Here is a 20412-nt window from a genome sequence, read left to right as displayed (position 1 = left end):
AAACGTTATTGATTGCATTCAGAGCTTGGAAAACATGCAGCTAAAAATGACCTTAAGGCACCATCTGCTTTGGCGAGGGAAATGCCTTCAATACTCTTGACCGTTAGATCCGTTGAGCTTTCCTTCTTGCCTAAATGGTGTCCTTGAGACAATAGTCCTTTCTACAGCTGAATGACACAGCGATCCAGATGGGTTCATCCTCAAGTGCTGCCTAGGGCGCGTGTGTGCGTTGCTGCCCTTGTTCTGTGTTCTCTCCTCCTGCAGATGCATTGTGCGTCGGTTGTGCAGCTGTGCACGAGTAGCAGCTCATTTGGGTTCTGCCCACTTGAAACTGCCAGGCATCCTTGGGAGAGGGGGTATTTCATTGAAGAGAGGTTTTCCTTGTTTGAACCCTTTCCCTCTGACCTCATGCTTCTTCACAGGGAAGTAGGTTCACTGAGTGGTTGCACAGTCAAGTCCTGTAGTATCTAGTGAGATAGATGGAGCACATTGCTCTACCGCTGTTGCATCTAGCATTGCTCTTCATGTTCTGTCTGACCCTCTGAAACCTGCAGTCGCCATGGGGGGGCAATGGAAACTGCGGTGTCCCTGTGTCGCAGGGTGAGTCTCTGTTAGCTCCGCTCCCTGTCTTGGTTTTAGAAGTGTGATCTTCAACGGTCATTAAAGTTTTTGTATGAATTATGGCAGGAAAACATTCTGAACTTTACAAGTTTTCATTCATGACTTGACTTTGTTTCCTGTTTGTAACCCAGACTTTATTAATCACCCTTATAATAACCTATTTAATCACACTTTTCCTAGCCACTGGTCTTTGATGAAGAACCTTGTCAAATGCATTTTAAAAACATGAGCAGTCACCAGTTTTTGTTTTTGCCCCAATAGTGATCTATTTAAGATCTCTTGCACATTAGTTAAATGTGACCTTTTATACATGAAATCTTTGCCACTTCCCTTTCAGAAAAAGGAAAAAAAAAAAAAAAAGAAAAAAGGACTATGGCTTCCCAAAAGTTCTTGCAGTTCTTCCTTTTGCTGGGATGTGAAGACTTTTACAACAACAGAAGTTACAGTAATTAGTCTCATAGGAAATCAAAAGTTATAACTAAAATTTTCTTAAAGTCAAATTAATGTCATCCTCTATACATAAAAGCATAGTGAGTATAAGGTCCGCTACCACAGGGTTTTTTCTGGTGCTGGAAACAAGTGTTAGATTGCCTCTTGGGAAGCAGCATCTTGCCCATTCAGTTACTTAAATTTGTCCTTTTAGATCTGTGAGATCAAATGGTAGTTCATGCTAGATTTGCTAGCAGTGACAGCCTGATAGTTTTCCTGTCTTCATTGCTCCATTGTGTAACCTTGGATGAATTTTTGAGAAAGGTGAAATGGAGGCAAGGAAGGAGATCAGGAGGAGAAGTTTTCAGGGGGAAATAAGAATGATTTTTTCTTAGTTTGTTGTAACTGTTCAAAGATGCTCACGGTTTTGGAGTGCTGGTAGGAGGTCTAGGGTGAGATGTGTGAGCAGATATAGCCAGGTCCATCAGAGTTCGGCATCACACCTCTGCAGGACCTCAAGAGGATCCCTGCTGCTACCCAGGCATTGGATCCACAGTAGTGACACCTGTGTAATACGTTGCATCGGTTTGTGCTCAGGACTGCTTTTTCCTGGTGCTGCTTCCCCCCCCCCCCCCCCCATCCATATTTCTGGGGACCTCTCTTACTTTACCCTATTGAGTAAATTCAAACAGCCTCTGATTTTAAACCCACAAATAAATAATAAAAGTTTTTTTTTTCTTTTTACTATTGAGAAGAATAATTACTGGCATTTTAGAGGTACAAGTAGTCCTTGCTTCTGACTCTGATTTCATTGATACTATGATGTTTATGCAGAGAAAAGCTATTTTAGGTCATGTTTACGACTTTGTCATGATCTTCATCTGCTGAGAGCTGGTGAAACCCCACCAAAGTGAACTGGGCCATGGCGCTGCATTCTGGCTGGTGGTGTTTAACTCTCCCCCTGCCCCACCCTCATTTGGCATGGAGAACAGATATGTGATCCAGGATTCAAAAATGAACACGGACTTCTTAAAGTCTTTTCTTATTTCTAGCTTTTCCTCAAAATAAATGACTTATTTACTAAATGTATCCCCAAAAGGCAGCTGTAAAAGCCTTTTCATCAAACCATGATTCTATTCTGCAGTTTTTTCATTAAATATCTCCCCCCCCCCAAAAGCCCCATAGATATTTAGATTTATGCAATGGCTAAAAAGAGAGATCTTGCATGAAGAATGACAAATAGTGATGATTAATATAGTAAATGAGTGCCTATAAATATTTTGAGAATGCTAGGGAAAGTAAAAAAGAGATTTTGCAGTTCTTTAATATGCTGTGATATGTGAATCCAGTTCAGTGACTCTGAACTTTTGATTAAAATTAGATATTTGCAAATGGCAATAGAGAGGGCCTGAGGAAATCACGTTGCATTTCTATTTTGTTGTCTATTTTTTAAAAAAGATTATTTGGCTTGGAGATATTTATTTTTATTAGACCTAGGCTTATTTCTCAATTTTGTCTCTGAGCAAAATTTTTATTTTTTTTTCTTCCCAGTACAAGTAGAAAAGTAAGGTTTTGAACAAATTTCTTATTTTACGTACAGCAACAATATACTGCATAACTCTGGATTTATTACAACACAGCTGAGGCTGAAAATTGTCCTTTTATAATGTGTACATGTGCTAATTAGCACTGTATTCCTCTACTGTAGCATAAATTTAAGTGTAACGATTATCTTCAAAAGCACAGCTAAAGTTCTTTTTAGGTAAATCTACATAAAATGTTTAGTATATTTTTCATTTAATTTCATTAATGTATTTATTTTGATTTTCTGTCGACTTAATCTTTGTCCTTGCTGAAGTTAAGAAACATTCATTTCATACAGACTTAAAGGATTGTTAACAAGCTGAGGTTTCTATTCTCCTATTAAATAGAAGATGGGGGGAAATTAAATTAATATCTAAGGAATCTATTATTTTGTAAATGTGACTGACTCCCAGAATGTCTGCTATAAAACCTCATTGTCTTACAAGTTCTGAAGCATAGCTTTTAAGTTCTCTCTTGCTATAACATTCTATATTATTTTCTGTCTTGGTGCTTTTCTTTTGAGTCTACAAATTTGGTCAGAATCTTTTAATTAGAAACCACAATGCTATAAATAGTACTAAATACAAAATTCTTTACATCAAGGGGCAAGCATATAAATAGGATTTTCTTGTCAATTTAAAAAAAAAAATTATCTCTTTTGATAGCAATTGTTATTATCTCTTCCAGCAAAACTTACTAAAAAACATCTAAGTGCTTTATGAAGGATAGTAAGAAACATGTATTATGAGGAATTGTACATTATATCACAACATATTTTTAATTCTCTTTTTCCTTATTTTAATGAGGAAAAATAATAGGCATCATGTTATTATGCTGCTTTCAACACCCAACTAATTATATACAATGTGAGGAAAATTTCTAAAATATTTCCTTTCAGAATTCTTGTTAGTTTGATTATTAAAGAAAGTGCGTAGCTTGTAAATGTTTCACTGGTGGTTAAAATATTTGACCTATTTGAAATAAAAATCTTCCAAACATATTGAAGGTTACTGCAGTACAGTGCAATGAGGCTCACCTTTGATCTGCAATGATATACGTTGGTTGCAGTTTATGTACTTGGTTGCAGTTTATGTACGTGTATTCCCTTTGCAGATGCTCGGTCTTAAGGGCCAGTTTCTGGAGAAAGCTGATCCCCGGCAGGGCTACTGAAGGGACTGTATCAGAAGTCACAATTATTCTGTTGTGTTTCTTTGTAATAATAAACAGTCGTACTTGGTACTGATTGCCCATCTCCTCTGTTACTGCAGTCATCCCTGAGGCATGGAGCAGGTGATTTAAAATAATTGGAATCGCATCCTTCTTGGTTTGGCAGGAAGGTTTGTGTACCACTTTTGTTTTTCTAGGATTCAAGCTTTTAATACTTGTTTTAGATAAAATATCTTTGTGCTTAGTGATTTGAAATAATCCTTTCCACTCCATTTACTTTTGATTCCTTTCAAACAATTGCTGAGATGCTTGAACTTTGCAATATTTGACAAAAGTTAGCTCTTGCGTAGTTGCATTGGATGCATGGGATGCTTAGTGTTTTCTATACAGGGGCTTACACGGTCGTACACTTCATGTGCCACTAGAAATTGCATCTGAAAGTACTGCAGCTAATTTCAGAGTTGTTATCGATATTTTCCTTCTTCAGTTGCATGACATTAAAATTTCAGAACTTTTGATAACGTTGGAGGCATGGCACTGTGCTCTTCCATTAAGTTGTTAGATTCTCCTTTCCTGGCTCTTGTTCATGTTCCGCATTGAGTGCATTTTCCCTGGTCTCCAAGAACTCCCCTTTTATGACTCAGTTGTCAGCCATCAACGTGTCATGCCTATGGTTGTTGAAAAAGCCTCGCATTTTCTGAGAAAGTTCCTTGGTTTAACTGAATGACATAATTGATTGTCTTGCTTCAGTGGTTTAGAGGGGCCTTTGCAGGTGTGTCTTGTTACTTCTGCTTGAATGAGGTGGTATAGATAGAATAAAAGTACTTATTTCCTTTCTTTGGGTTCTTTTATTGACTTACATCTGTGAGTGTAAGCTTCCTTTGCAGCTGGCCATTTTCCTATTCACTGAGCAGACAGGTACATGTGCTTAAAAATAATGTAGAGTCAAGACTTTTTAAAATGTTTCTTTATTTTGTGTTTTTTAACCAGATATTCAGAAGAATTGTTATTCTAAAAAATGTACTGGCTGGCACTCTTAAGGTGCAGTTTTTTGTTACACTGAATGAGATCTGTTAGCTGTCATTGAAAGGGGGAATCTGCCTTCCTCTTCATTCTCTCTTGCATGTCCCCTCCAGCTTCTTTCCGTTGCATCTGCTCGTGATGTGACTATATAGTTTATTTGGATCAGCTTATTTGTCTGACAGAAGATGGATCCACTCCAAGTAATGATGAATTTTCTGATGCTGATCTGACTTTCTGGGTAGTCACACGAGTTGACAAGGGAGAGCAGGTGGAACACATGGCCAGGATGGGGCAGAACTGTTAATTTTTGGCAGCAGCCCATGGTATGCAGTGTTGCAGTGTTTTACAACCACATATCAGGGTTGAAGGAAGGGCTGCAATTTCTGGAAGGGGCTGAGTTTGGCTATCCAAAATGTGCATCTTGGTATCTCAGTAGGTTTGAGATAGGCTTGAGATACGCTTGATTGCACTTCAGCTCAAACGTAATGGTAAGCTTCCTGGGTTTCCACCACTTGTCTTGGGGGTGGTTACATCTGTGTAGTGTTTTTAATCTTAATTTATTAATAGGCATATTCTCCCTTAAATCCACATTAACAGCTTCTGTCAGGGAATAACTAGTCCAGGGTCACCTCAGAAATACATTAGCCTTGTAATTGTTTATCTTAGAGTCGTGTTCAAGGGAGGAAATTTCCCAGACCAAATCAATATGATGCAAAACACCTAGCAGTTAAAAACCACACCAAACCAAAAAACTCTAGTCATTTTTGCTCTTATAGTGAATGAGGTGAATACATTTTAATGACAAATGCTACATTTAGTATATGTACCTTTAGAAATTTAAGTTAGGCTTTTTATATTCTTCCTTACTGACGAATTCTCTTTTGGTACTACCATATGGTCATACAGAAGACTTGGTTATACTGTGTACAGAGATCTAAATGATGGCATATGTAGATGTGTTGTTAACAAACAGAAATAATAAAGTGCTGCAGAATGTTCTTTGCATTTAGTAATGTAATGATGAAAAGTGAACAACTGGGCTGCCATTACTCCTTTGATCAGAAAGTGGTTGTTGCAGTGCAGGTAGGTAAACGAAGGTTAGTTAAGGTTAGCAATTGTGCTGAGTGGAACAAGGGAATGACTAAACTAGCATTGGCCCCTTGTACCTTTTTTGGTACTCGTTTTTTGGCCTGCCACATCCTGTTTATGAGCAGCAGGCTAAAATTTCACATCTAGCAAGAGAAGATGGAATTTTAAAATCATTCAAAGCAAACTCTGTTGCCTGAGAGTTGGAAAACAAATGGCAATGCTAACCTGATAATTTGTTGATGGTTGGTTTTGCTGTATTTTTTGTTACACTAGTGGGTGCAGGCCAGAAACAGCTAAATGATGGTCCTACATGTGCATGGCCTTATGTGCTGTGGGTGTGTGTACATGCTGTGGGTGTCCATCATTGCAGATAACAGCTGGCTGTTGTGGATCATTTGGGACTAGCTGCTTTTTTTTCTTTAGGCTTTTTTGGATAGAAAGCAGGCTTTTAATATTGATGGTGGTTAATCACTGAAATTATTTACCCGGATAAGGTTAACTATGTTATATTCAGTTAGTTGGTCAAAGATTATACATTTGTTCAAAAGAGATGCTCTTAAATCATCCAGAAATTACAAGAACCGCTTAGCGAAGACTTGTGGTCTGTGTTACAAAGAAGGTTAGGTGTAATGGGGATAGCTGAAATGATATCTGACTCTGTGTATTGTATCTACTGAGAGGCCTTCTAAGAAGCTTTCACGTTAATACTGCATCCTTCTAAACTGTAATGTAAATATGTGGAATTTCTCATCATGCAATTTTGCATGCATGTTCACTGCAGTGGCACAGCTAGGTGTTTTTATAGAGGGCACTCAACCTGAGCATCTTCCAGTAAGAGAAGCTGTCTTTTGGTTTTTTTAAAGGAATCAACTGTTTGTAAATATGTATTCATGGTTGTTGTATTTTTTATTTATTAATACTCATGCATATATATGGAGCCATAAAAGAAAATTCTGCTGTAGGGCAACTAAAAAATGTAATAAACAAAAATGTCATGATTCCTTCGACTTCCCATTTCTTTGTTGCTGTTCTTTTCAGGGAAACTGGTATTCTCAACTATTCGGGATTTAATGCCTATTGAAAGCCTGCCAGTAGTTTTAGAGAGAGTGAACTTGATGATTCACATTATCCCATCCTGTCCTGTGTTTCCCAGAGTTTTCAATAAATCATTTGTTACAGTTGTACTATCCTGTATTGTATTTAGAGAAGTGTAGTTTAGAGTTGTAAGTGGTTCTTCAGTGTTCCTTTTTAGATTCCTCTGTCTACATGCTTCAAATCTTAATGTGCAGATTTCAATGGAAAGAAAATAAGAACAAAGTTGAAACTGCTCCAAAATGTCTGAAAGTAGCTTTTCTTATTAATTAGTTAAGTAACATGGCTGTTCTTGGGAGTTTTCAGGTTTAGAAACAACTGTTGCATTTCCATTGGATAGTTGAGTATTTCCTTTCACTAGTACTGGAATAAATATTCTATTTCTGGCAGATCGTGAGTTACAAAGTATTCCCATGTTTGTCCTCTATAGGACTGAATGAAAGCAATTAATTCAGGGAAAATATATGGCAAAGAGAGAAAGAAAGAAAGAGGTGTTTCTCTAGCACTCTTTTTTCTTTGGTTTTAGTGACTGCTCAGGGGTTTGGAGTTTTGGGAGCCTTTTGGAGGAGATGGCTTACAGGGTAGTGGGTCAGAGCTTTATAGAAAATGCAACTAATCAGATTTTAGCCCATTGCTATTGTCTCACTATATGGGCTTACATGAGTGTCCAAATGAACAGTTTCTTTCAGGTAATCTTGGTGAGATTTGTGAGTGTATCCCAGACTGACCAAACCAGTAACGTCTCAGCTGTTCTCCACCGGTCTGTGTGCAGAGCCAGGTTAAGGAACGAGTAACACACTAGCCAGGGGAAGTCTTCCACTTTCCTTTGCTCAGGGTTTTGCCCCGGATGGAGGTTCAAAGAGTAGTTTCCTGTGGTGTGGATGGGTTAAGATGGGGGGCTACTCCCAGTCACAGGCTGTGTTGTTGGCAATTCTTGAATAAGCCTCGTAGATTCAGAAAACAGATCTTTTGTTTATTATCATAGACTGCTTTGTCCATTTCAATGCAATTTTATTTGGTTAATGGCATATTGCTACTTAGTAAATATAATTAATTTCTGCATTCACAAACCTGTATGATATGTTTTGTTGTGGCTGAATACTAATTCCAGTCTTTTCAATATTGCAGTCTACCCACATTGCTCGAGCCAGCTTCCAGGTTGATGCTTTTGGATCGTCTTTCATCCTAGATGTAACGCTAAACCAGTAAGTAATGAGTGTATCTTACTCTATGTTTGTTCAAGACCTGGTGCCAGTGAAATGTCATTTTCCAATGGAGGCTTTAGAGGTGGTATTATAGCACATATGTTATTTCTAGGTATTGAGTTCATCTGTAGCAGTATATTTTAAGTTCTTTTGTTATTTTCTCAAGTACCATTGTAGGTTTTGATATTCCTGTTGTTACTACTTAGTAGCTATTGCAGCGTAACTAACGTTTTAGTGTTATAATTTCATTTGCCATCTTTCAGTTTACCATAAAGGCAAATTACTGTACTCATGCAGAGCCTCCCTGGATATTAAAAGATGGATTTGCTGAAAACTGGTAGCTGTTAGCATTTTAATAACCAAGTGTAAAGTACTGGAGATACAGCAATTGCACGACAGCTAATCCTCAAAAAAGAATGAGATGGATAGTTGGAAATGAAGTTTCTCCGGATGCGTTTACGGTCTTTTGGGAACAGAGAAGCATTACAAGGCAGTAGCACGCTGTGAACTTCAGTCTATAAGGAAAGATTGAACAATAGTAAACTTAAAGTGAAATCTGCTATGTGGCTTTCAGTAATGAGTTTTTGAAGTAGCCTCTTAGCACAGCTGTTTTAAAATAGTTGCTTTGCTTTTCTGTTCTGAAGTGAAAAGGGAATAAATAATATAGTAAATAGAAATGCTTTGTTAAGTAATTCAGCTCCTAATAATTGAACACAATGTTGCATGGTTCGGTGTAAGAGTTTGTGCTCAATCACTCCAAGTTTTTCTGCTATAAAGATGAACCGTTTGGGCTGCATTGGGAGCCACTCAAATTTAAGTTTTTTTCACTTGTAAACACATTTTAAACAGTGGCAACTTCTTTATGTGCACTGACATGACTTAAAAACCACATGTGAATCCTTGCTGGTTACAGACGGCAGAGACACTGTGCTGCTGGAAGAAGAGGGAAAGAGGCTGGTTTAGAAGTATGATTTTTATAACAGATGCATTTTTAAAGAATTCTAGAGGAAGAATTTTCTGCTGAAAAGCACCAGATCCTCAACATTGAAATGTTTGTTGGAAATAGAAGTTTTGTATACATATTTATACGTTACTGAGGGTAGGGTGTGCAAACCTGTTTTTACTTTGGGTGGTAGATTAATGGTGTGGTCACAGTTAGTTTCTGAAAGGTCAGGATTGTCCTTACAGTACGAATTTCAGGTCATCATAGTAAAAGCAAACACTTTTACTAATGGTATATGAAAAGGCAAGTTAAGGATGAGATTTTATGAGCTGCCACAGTTCTCTGTAGGTGGATTTTTCATTTACACACATGTATATATGCACATAAACACACACACAAACGTGTATTTTTAAAATTTGATTTGTTTTGAGCTGGATCCCATTTCTATGTCATTCTTTTATTGTCTTTAATGATATTAGACCCGTATTTGTATGAGACTGTCAAAATGTATCCTTATTGTTCTTAAGAGTGCCAGAATCCAACTTAAATATGAACTTTTCTTGAGGAGCTATGCTTTTTATAATGTGAAAAAGTCCTATCACAAGTTGTCCAAAATGAAAACAAGAAGGCTGCAAGGAAATTAAGATGTTTGGCTTCTGTCATGATATTTAAATCAACATTTAAACTACTTCTGAAATAGCATTTGCAGATTATCAAATAAAAAGAGGGCCAAGTATAGCAGAGTGACATTTAAAATGTATTTTTAATTATTATTCCTGTGAACAAATCTGTTTCATTCAGAAGGCTGTATGTATTTTTCTTCTCTTGCAATTCTTACTCTCCCTATTATATTCTGTATGTATTTTCTAAGGGTCCTGAGAGAAGAGCACTATTTAGCCCACAGTAGCTTTGTAGTTGAAAAGTAGTTGAATTCTTGTAAGGAGCAAGGTTCAAGATTTTAGTTTTCCTCTGGAAAAAATATCAGCTTAGTACTTATAACTGAACCTCTGCTAATATCAGAAGCATGCTGAAGCAGGCCCCTGTGGTAAAACTAGCTTTTATGTGTAATACACATTTGAGGAATGTTAAAGGAGGTATGGGGGACAGAGGGGGGGAAAAAGTAATTTAAAATACATAGGTTATCAGAAAGGAGAGACTCTCCCTGGCTTTGTCAGTTTCCTTTTTTGCAGTCTCCCTGTTGTTTAAAGGCTGGTGTGTATGTCTTGTACATCTGAATGTATCTGAGCGTCATCTCTAGTTACAATGTCAGTGGTGGTCAGTCACAGCAGAAGTGTTCGTTCTTCCCTATGGTTCCCCAATTTATGGAGAAAAAAAGTTCAAAATTAAAATGATAGTAGCAAACAGAGAGCTTTAAGAAAAAAAAAAATGTCCCTGACCCCTAATGTCTGCAAATAGATTTTCTTCTTTTGCTGTTCTCTTTGTGGGCATTATTTTCTCTATTCTCTTCAAATTCATCTTTTTATCCAAGAGTCAGTTTCTCTGTTTCCTCCACTGCACTTGTCTGTGCTTTGTTATACATCCCCCCGTTATGTACCCTTTTGTATTTTGTATTCTGTTGTGTTTGTGTATTTTTCCATCTTTGTTCTTACTTAGTTCTCCAAAGAGTCGTACGTTTCTTTCTCTTCTTTTTCCATCAGGAATAATTGTCCCCTCTGCCATCGTCATAGGTGCCACACAACTTTCTTGTTTTTCTTGCAACCTTTTTCTTGACAACTTTTTGTACACTTTGACAGTTGAGGCTGGCAGAAATATTTATGGTCTCCTACTTGTCTCTCTTCCCCCATTGCCTGATACCCTCTGTTTTCTCTCTTCACTTCACCAAAGGAGATGCTACTATTGAATCTGTGTGTTAGCTGAAGCAACTTTCCTTTCCTAGTCCCTTCCTCTGCCACCTCTCACAACAGTGGCCTCTCACCAAAGGCTGATCTCTGCAATGAAACAAGCTGGGAAGATACAGGAGCAGGGCAGGGAAATCAAAAAGCAGAGCTTACACTGACATTTCAGACATCAGGAAAACTGAGGCCCAGGAGGGGACTGTTCTGCCAGTCCTAGATGCAACTGAGAGAAAGGAAAAAAAAATTTCCAACTGGCACTACAGTGTGGCAGTTTAACATTGAAATCTGTGTGCTTTCTTCTTGCTCATTTTGGATCTCAACCAGTTTTGAATGCATATTTGTTCACATTAAATGCATATGTGAGATACACTGAAACATTACCTTGAATGCTAATAAAAAAAAGATGATAAAAAGCTGGTATAATTGCAATGTAGTTTCCTTTTTTGCAGTGATGGTGGTATTTTCTCCACATACATCATCATTCTTTCTCTCTTCCTTTTTTTCCCCGAGTTGCCATAGCATCTCTACAATGAGCTGCTTTTGAGATAACAGTGTTTCTTTTTAAACTTTTTTTTGCCTGTTCAACTGTCTGAAGTATTTACAAAGGAGCTTTGAGATCGAATCAGCTGTATTTTTAAAAGGTTCAATCCCTTAGGCAAAGGTTAGGGACACATTAGTTGTGTCGGTGTGTTTATGAATCCATTGCTGTGGTATCCTTATGCATTCAGAACTGTACCTAATGGAGCTGTTTTCTGTGGTCGTCTTCATTAATGCTGCCTTCAGCATTAGCAAAGCTGGGGCCTGACTGCTGGGCCGCGCAGGCGGGCGCAGCTCGCAGCCTTCCCTCCTTCACCCTGCGTCCAGCTCTGGCCATCAACCCAGAATAGTGCAGGAGTTGCATAGCAATTAAGTGTGCTTATTTATTTGTTTTTTAATTCCTCCCCCTTGAAGTTTTTAATGCTGTGATGGCTCAGCAAATGACTGTTTCTTTTTTCATGCAGAATATTTCTTCTTAAATGTAGCCACATGACTATTTACACTCTCATCTTGGGTTGTAATTATGTGATTAAACAGCAGAGCTCACCAGGAAGCGGGACATGTTTCCGAAAGCATCTTTGAGGCCCTTTTGGTCCTGTGGACCACGTGGATCTCTCTGAGGGGACCTGGGCCAGGGCATGTTCATCTGCATGTGAAGCAGCAGAGACCTCACGGCATAATGGGCCAAAGCAAGCTGTGATCATGGGGTTGGATTGGGAAAGAGCGTGCTGCAAGTTGGATAATCAGAAATACTACAGTATCTGTGCTTGTCTGGAGTATGGACAGGCCCTGGCGTGGGGTGACCAACCCAGGTTCACTTCGTGGTAGCCACGACGGGCAAGAAGGATGATCAAGGCCCTTCCTAGCTGCAGCATCATCCTTCATACGAGGGCTCTGGTGTCTCCTGTCACGGAGACGGGCAGAGGGCGTGTCTTGAGCCTGCGTGTGAATTGTGGTCACTTCTGAGGTGCAGTGTGGTCACCAGGTGCCCTGCTGAGGAGACTTTTGGCCTTCAGAAAGCTCCGTGGGGCATCTGGCCACCTGTGAGCGCCCTGGCTCCTCATGCTATAACAAGAAGAGCCCTCCCCGATCATGGCTTTTTTTCTGTGAGTGAACACATCGATATCCTGAGATCCTCATGTTCGTGGTGACAGGGAAGTACTCTGAAGGCTCATGAGCATAAATAAGGTTTTCAAGTTTATGTTCAGCACGTCAGGACTGCTCTGTCCTTCCTGGTGACACTCAGTTGCTACGATGGAGCATGGTTACCACCTGCTTTTTCATCTTGCAACACAAATTTGATTCCTTTGGTCCATGTATTAGTGGAAAATAATCTATAAAAGTAGTAGTAGGCTGGGCAAGATGTGCTCAGAAACCCTACCCCTTTAGGAAGCTCACACATCTTCTGTTCCCATCAAGTGCCTGACTGTATGCTGGAGGAGTACCGACACTGGGTATAAATCCATGGTCATAACGATCAACGACATTCAGAAGGCTTAAAGATTTCAAATGAGGCAATTTTTATAAACTCTGCTATTACTCTAATCTCTATGTGGAAAATAAATGTACTTTTCATTTATCGAAAGGTAAAAAAAACCTTTGGCAAAACCAAAGAAGCTTCTTCAGAAAATATGGGTAGGTATTTTAGTATATTGCAGTCTTAATTTAAATTATTTCTGGTTAGTGATACTGGAAGGTTCCTGGCACTCCAGGAATTAATTATTTTGCCTTGCCACTGAATAGTTTTTGGAGCTTATGCTGAGAAGGATACAGACATTCCTCATGCCTTGTGGGGAGTGTTTATTAGGAATGTCTTTTAACTAGAGTTTCGCAAACCTTACAGACTCAGATCATAAACTTCATCAAAAAATCCTGAAAACAGAAGCAAAATAAAAGGCAGCTTGACAGACAAGTGCCAGCTTTTTCATGAGACAAACTGCTGAAACCTTGCCTGTAATTTCTCTTGGCAAATGGTCTCCAACACTAATATCAATGTGTCATGTAAGCTGTAAATGAAAAACATATTCCTAAACTTGCTCTAAATTGTAAACATTTGGCTGTGTGGAATTCAAAAGGATTAGCTTCCTGATGTGGTTTAAAAAATGCAGTTATACTGTTACTGACTATTATAATTTCTGGTAGTCTTTCTCCTGCATTGCCAACCATGTGTCTCATGCTCCTTTTGGTCACCCGCAGTTTGGGTGTGTGGTTGAGGGGCTCCGCGTGATGTGACGTGACATGACCTGCTGGGTTGTGCTGCCGGGTGTGAGAAGACCAGTCTGCCTTTTCTGCTCTAAAAGTACTCCGTGCTTTATGATCTCTGTTACTCTTGTAATGACTCCTGGTAACTGTTTGGGTAACTGCATGTGGTAATTGATGGTCAGATCAAACCTGAGGAGGAGCAGCTCTTCCTTTAAGCTGTTTTGGGTCTCCTTAAAGTCCAACTCAATCCCTTATTAGTTATTTTAATGAATGACTTGGGTTCACACAATCCCAATTGTTCTCACTAGCAGCTGGAATTTATTGGGATCGAGGGAATTCAAGCTCTGTTCACTTTTCTTATTCATGCCCTGTGCATGCAGGCTGAGGAGCCCCACTTGGGTACGATCACATTTTGGTAATTGATTCTTACTTAAAATAATGCCTTTTTTTTTCACCATATGAGAGTGCTCTGAAAATTGTAATATTTAGTACCAATTTACAGGTAGCACGATATAGACTGGGTTCAGGTGTTCTGAATGCATTACTGAATCATGTTCTGCCCTATTTTTGAATTATTTGTTAAGTGATGTTTATCATGTGCTCTGTGATCAGAACCCCAGCTGACCCAACAGGATTGTTCTTTCACAACCCTATTTTGCAAAGTCATTCTTTCCTCCCTCCCAGTCTCTGACAGAAAAAATTGGTATGGTCATAATTGCAAACCAGAGTTAAGAAAAACTTTCTCCCTAATATTGTTGCTTAATTTCAGAGGTTGATTTTGTTGTCTGGCAGGCATTTATTCTGCACCTCTGTTTGTGTTAGCATGCTTTGCTAACACATATTTTGCACAAACTGTTTTTGAACGGCTTATATTTTTTTTTATATTTAATGAAAAATGTCAGTTCTGCAGAGATTTCTTCCAACTAATTCTGCCTGGGCTAAAAGACAAAGGTAAGATGAAAAATCAAGGTTTTACTAGTGTATCACTAAACATATCCTGAGGCTAGGGAGAATGCCTGGGATTATGCAGTTAGACCTGTGTAGCATCATCACTAAGGGTTCCTGGCTTTTGTGTTGGGGTTTTTTTTTTGTTTGTTTGTTTGTTTTTTTTTTTTAGTTTTGTGTTGAAGAAGTATGGGAATGAAGAATTTGTCAAAATATAAATTGTTTAAATAGTTAATTACCCTCAATGATAGAAGTTTGAACATTAGTTTTAGACTGAAAAAGCCCTGTAGGATTTTTTCCTCCCACCTTGGTATGTATAGCATTATCAGCCTTCTTTTTTTTATATTAAATAGGTTGAGCTCCTGGATCTTTGATAAAATGGCACCTTTTAAGTCCTTTAATAATTTCTGTGCCTTTTCACCAACCTCACCAGTTTGTCAGTATCCTTGCTGAATTGTAGACTCAGTACTGCATTTTGGCAGTGTCATGTATAAAGGTAGCACAACTTTCCCATTTCTAACTGATACACCTCTTTACGTAGGTCCCAAGATTTTCTTTTTTCTTTCTTTTTTTTCTTATTCTTTTGTTTTTTAAAAACTTGCTTCTTCCAAGCTTAGAATTGACTGTTCATTAAATATGAACTGTGTTCTTTGATCTTACTATATCATCACTATTGCTATTATTGAATTTGTAATCCTGTACGAGAAAAATATCAGGTTACTTTGACAAGAAAAAATTTCCATAAACCTATGTTGATTATCAGTAAGTTTAATACCTTCCTTTAATTTGTTTTGTATAATGTTCCATTATGCTTAAGACTTCTTTTGGAAAGGGTAAATTGCTTTTGATAACTCCATTACATTTTATTTTTTAATATTATAATGTAGTTTTAGGTTAACAAATTTGTGTTATGATTATTCCTCTATTACTGTCAATAGATTTTTTTTTTTTTTTTTTGTTGATTTAGTACCAGCTCTTGGTAAAGGCTGTTGAAATCAACACAAATTTGCAACTGACTTCAGTTGGATGGGGATATGGAAAGTCGCTTGCAAGTGCTTAATTGGCATTCTGGTTAAAATGAGAACAAAAAAGGTAATTTGTTTCATTCACCTATTATTTCCAAGTGTGTCACTGTAACGTAGTTCTAATCACCTGCGAGAGAGTTACCCTGATGTTTCTGAAACACCACTTAAAGCTCAGTGACTTCTAAGTAAAATAGCACTTGAAAACATTTATATGTGTATACAAAATCTGTGCATCCCGTCATAAGATACTTTCCTAGCCCATTAAAAAAAGTTTCTGAAAAGGTCAGTCCTTTGTTTTCCTCTCAATGGATGTGATAAAGAATATTTTACTGCTTTTAGGTAATTGCATTTATTGGAAGCAATATTTGTTGGTTTATAGCAGAGTAATTAAAACATATGGGATTATCAGCACTGAGTAAATTGCCTTTCCAGGGTCTGAATTTTTTTGACACAAAAATAATTATAGAAAATATATTACTGTGTATTTGTGAGTGTGTGTGTGTAGGAAGAAAATGATTAATTATTCTGGAGAGATATTATCATTCTATTACTATAATGTTTTTCTTTCTTGATGATATTCCTTAGATTACCAGATCACTTAGGACCTATGTCTCTTATACACATATATAAAGAGATACCTCATATGTACAGATCAATCATGTGCTATATTTAGCCTCTTCTTTAAAGTAAAATGGCTTAAACTAGGGAAAGAATCAAATTGCTTAACATGTTTCAGTGCCTCTGAATTTATCTTCTAAGTGCTGAGTATCTCCAGGTGGCAGTAACTTTTACAATCAAATGACCTCTAGCCATTATGAAAGATTTTAAAAGAAAAATTAATTGTATTTTTGATTTAGCCTTTGCAAAGTGACTATGATATGCAAAGTGTAATTTTTGGATTTACAGTTGAAATGGAATTATATCCTCATATGCTAACAATAGTTTGGGCACCAGAGTCTTTACTTGAATGTTTGGATTGTATATACATTAATGCCACTTCTGTAAATAATATAAAACAAACCATTGACCTTTCCAACTATTTCTATACTTGGTTATGGTTTAACAGCTAGAATAGAATTTGTATTTACAGAAGCAAGCAACAGCTATACAAGTTGGTCTAATAGAAGCGATTATCTTTTCTTACTTTTCTGTCACTTAGATTCTCAGACCACTGTGGCTACAACACTACTACTGTCCTACGAATTGTTACATATAAATACTAGTAAGAGTAAGACATATGAAGAGGGTAGTAAACAGGAAAATGCATGAACTAGAATGTGAATAGCAGGTATTTTCTATGTTGTCACTGATGGGGCACCTCCTCTGTGAGTCAGCAGCCTTCCTGCTGATACAGTTTCCTTCATGTGCCTCTCCCTGTGCTGTCCAGCTGCTCTACCCTGTTTTTTACTTTCTCCTTGAGAATTCATTTGGCATCATGACCTTCTGTATATGTGCATTCAAAATAGCACTTACAGAAACAGAGGAAGTGCTGTGGGCCTTTTGGCTTGGGGCTCAAATACTTTCCTCAGCTAAGCAGTGAAATGAATTGGAATCCCCTTTTCTAGACAAGGAGTCAAGTGATGCATGGAGCTAGGAATGAATATATGGTGAATGAAAGCAGTAGAAATTATTAGGCTTTCCGGGGGGAATTGGAGGACCTAATGGATGGCTGAATAACCATCAGCATACAAACTCACGGTCTTTAATTCCGCAAGATCATTACATGAGAAATAGGTTATTCAGCCCTCTTCTACTCAAGATAGTGGTTCTACTTAAGAAATGTGTTTTCAGTCCAGAGACTGAATCAACAGGCAGTATTAAAACAATATGTTGTTAACATATGGAACATCTTACCTGGCAAATAACAGTGCTCGACTTGTGCACACAAACTTTGTTGTATCAAAGCAATGGACTCGTTTGCTTTCTTTGCAGTCTCTATTTACAGAATCAAGGTGCTACCTATGAATTCTACAGCTGTTTGTTTCTGTGGTTGTGTGAGATTTATGTAGCATTTTTTAATGTGTTTTGCTAGTAAGATTCAAGATGGGTGTGCTCACATTTGCTCACTCAGTGGCTGGAAACAGGCTTCTTTCGACAGACTTTCTGTATGGTGTGTAGTCTTTAATGTAATTGTTTTCATTTGGTTAGGACCTGCTAGTGGGTAAAACCTCATTTACAGACAGTTGTGTCATCTTAATGCAGAAAGTTTGTTTCCTTGAAGAAAACGAACCAAATTCTGCACTTTTGTTTGAATGGCTTTGTGCATGTTGCTCTGATTCTCTTCCCTGCTGTCTTGGCATGAGAAGTGCACCCAGCGTAATGACCCATCCATATGGGGAGACTTCCCAAAACATGCACGAAAATCAGGTTTTCAAATCCTGGAGCACCAATTAGCAAATGCAAATGTGGTAGGAGGACTACTGATCCTGCCCATTGCCCAGTTTCCTTTTTGTCAGGGGTGCCGTGGCCAAGGAAGCCAGATGTGCTGCTCACCCGTTGGGGTTTGTGTCCCGTCACGCTGGTACCACAGCACCCCGTGGCACCCTGGGCTCAGTCAGGCTTGTTGCCTTTTGTCAGAGGGTATCCCCCACAGAGGATGCTTCTAAATTGTAGACAGGCGTGTTAAAAGTTATTTTTGATAGACAAGTATCTTACTGGTAAACCTTTAACTTCTTGCATATAACCCAAAGATACTCTTATTCTGTTGACATACTGTAGATCAGGGTTGGCTTGGCTATAACCTGATCCTCTCTCAGTTCAAACAGCTGGACTCGTTTGATACTTGCCAGGGCTTTGGACTTTACAGTCTGTGATTCATTGTTACTGTGATGCTTCTGTAATGGCCCATCTAATTCCCTGTTTTTTTCAATTATATGATAATCAAATTTTCCTTTTAAAAAATCCTCTGACTTGAACAGAACTCAGTATGTTTCTAAAATTCTTCAAATACCTAATTGTTTCCTATTTAGTTTTAGTTCTTTGTTGTCCACATTCCATTACGAAATAGTAGTAGATGAATGAAGCAATGAAAGATACCTTATTTATACTGCTTATCAAATAGAGCATTAAATTCTGTGTTTTATGGAAGTATGGAACAATTTACTTTGCACCAATATATTAAGAAGTTGTTTAATGAAATGAACCATCAGGTAATGCTAACAGAAACACTGAGGCATGTGGCTGTTCTATGGTACGTTATTGAAAAGAACTGGTTTTTTAATCCCTTTTCTGTTTCTTTTCAAGTGTTTTAACGAAGGAGTATGGAATCTGCTTGTATTACCATAAAATACAAATAAATTCATGTAGGCCAGAAAAGATCCCTTTATCAATTCACTGAAGGACTCGTTGTATGATAATAGTTCTATTTCTTTAAAAAAATAAATGACAATACAGTGTTAGAGAGTATTTATCATCTGTCCTCATTCTGTTCCATTTACTTTATTTCTACCATCCCAAAGGAAATAAAATGCTGTCATTTGGTGTGATACACAGTGAGATGAAGGAGAAGAATCATCTTGTACTTTTATTAAAGATGACCTACAAAGAGATATTTCTTCTAAATTGGGCTTCTGCCCTTTTTTGAGATGTAAAAGGTCAACTGAAAAAAAAATACAATTTTTTGCTCTTGATCATTCTTCCCTTCTTTCTCCAAAGAAATAAAACCACTTAAAATCCAGCTTTTAAATAGCCAAATTTATTTTTATCCACTGTTTACCTCATATCAGATCTCCTTGTTCTTGCTGAAGAATCTATTGGGGAGGGTGTAAATGTACAGGAAAAGTTACAAATGTACAGGATGTACTCATCCCCTAAAGTAAAACACCTCCTGATGATATATTGAATATGGAAAGCCTAAATATCAAAGATGTGAGATTTGCCTCAGAAGAACAAAACGAAAGCATTCATGTCCAAAGGACATGACAGATTTTAAGCCCCTTGTTGTGTGTTATCAAATATACCATAGTGACAGTTCTGAAACTCTACAACATTGTGGAGATTACTTAATAAATCATTTTAAAAGAAAAAAAAAAAAATCACCCTGTCTCTTTGAAGATTGTGCATTTTTGGTATCTTTTGGTTCTGCCTAAGCCAACCAGCCAAAAAAGCACATCTTAAAGATTTTCCCTCTACATAGCAGTTAAGTTAGAGTAAAACTGTGCCTTTTCTCACTGTAAATGTGGTACTCGCTGTGGCACCCATTCAACCTTCCTTTCACAGAGACAGCCTTGGTGGGGACAGTAAAATTATAATTGTCTCTCTGCTTATTGTTGCTCTTCTAATGACTCTCACTTTCCCTTTGTTCTGTCAAATTTTGATAGTAGTCAACGAAGTTATGCTGAGAGAAAAGGAGAAAAAATGAGCTTGACGTAATCTTTCTATAAGGGAGTTACACATGTTTTGAGAGCAAAGAAGTAAGAAAATTCAGAAGTACCTCCACTTCCTAAAGGGACAGCTATTTCTAAATAACACTGAAGAGACAAAAAGCTTTTGTTATGTTGCCATGTGTTTTAGCGTCAGCTCTGTTTTTACTTAATTGTAAGAAGCAAAGGAATTCTCCTAATTACTTTAGAGACAGGAATCCGTCCAAAGGTGTCAGATTATCAATGCATTTCTGCCTGTGTCAAGTGGCCAATTTGATTACAGAGGAAACTTACTAGAAATTAGCCAAGGAATAAATTTGGTTTATTGTACTT

At 37.7% G+C, this 20412-nt stretch overlaps 1 protein-coding gene across 10 annotated transcripts in view; it reads left to right on the top strand.

Annotated features, from left to right (window-relative positions):
* The window catches only part of ADAM22 (ADAM metallopeptidase domain 22), a 139507-nt gene that overhangs the window by 9296 nt on the left and 109799 nt on the right, over nucleotides 1–20412 (top strand). For 9 of the 10 annotated variants that reach the window (XM_052802858.1, XM_052802776.1, XM_052802839.1 and 6 more), the window contains exon 3: nucleotides 8134–8210. In XM_052802858.1, coding sequence (XP_052658818.1) covers nucleotides 8134–8210 — 77 coding nt within the window. Of the gene's footprint in view, nucleotides 1–555; nucleotides 601–8133; nucleotides 8211–20412 lie in introns of those variants that run through there. The other variant, XM_052802819.1, reaches the window with a different exon arrangement.

The sequence above is a fragment of the Harpia harpyja genome, chromosome 1 (assembly GCF_026419915.1).
Source record: "Harpia harpyja isolate bHarHar1 chromosome 1, bHarHar1 primary haplotype, whole genome shotgun sequence".
Classification (NCBI taxonomy): Eukaryota; Metazoa; Chordata; class Aves; order Accipitriformes; family Accipitridae; genus Harpia; species Harpia harpyja.
Note: the sequence above shows the minus strand (reverse complement) of the source record. Positions and strands in the feature narration are given on the sequence as shown.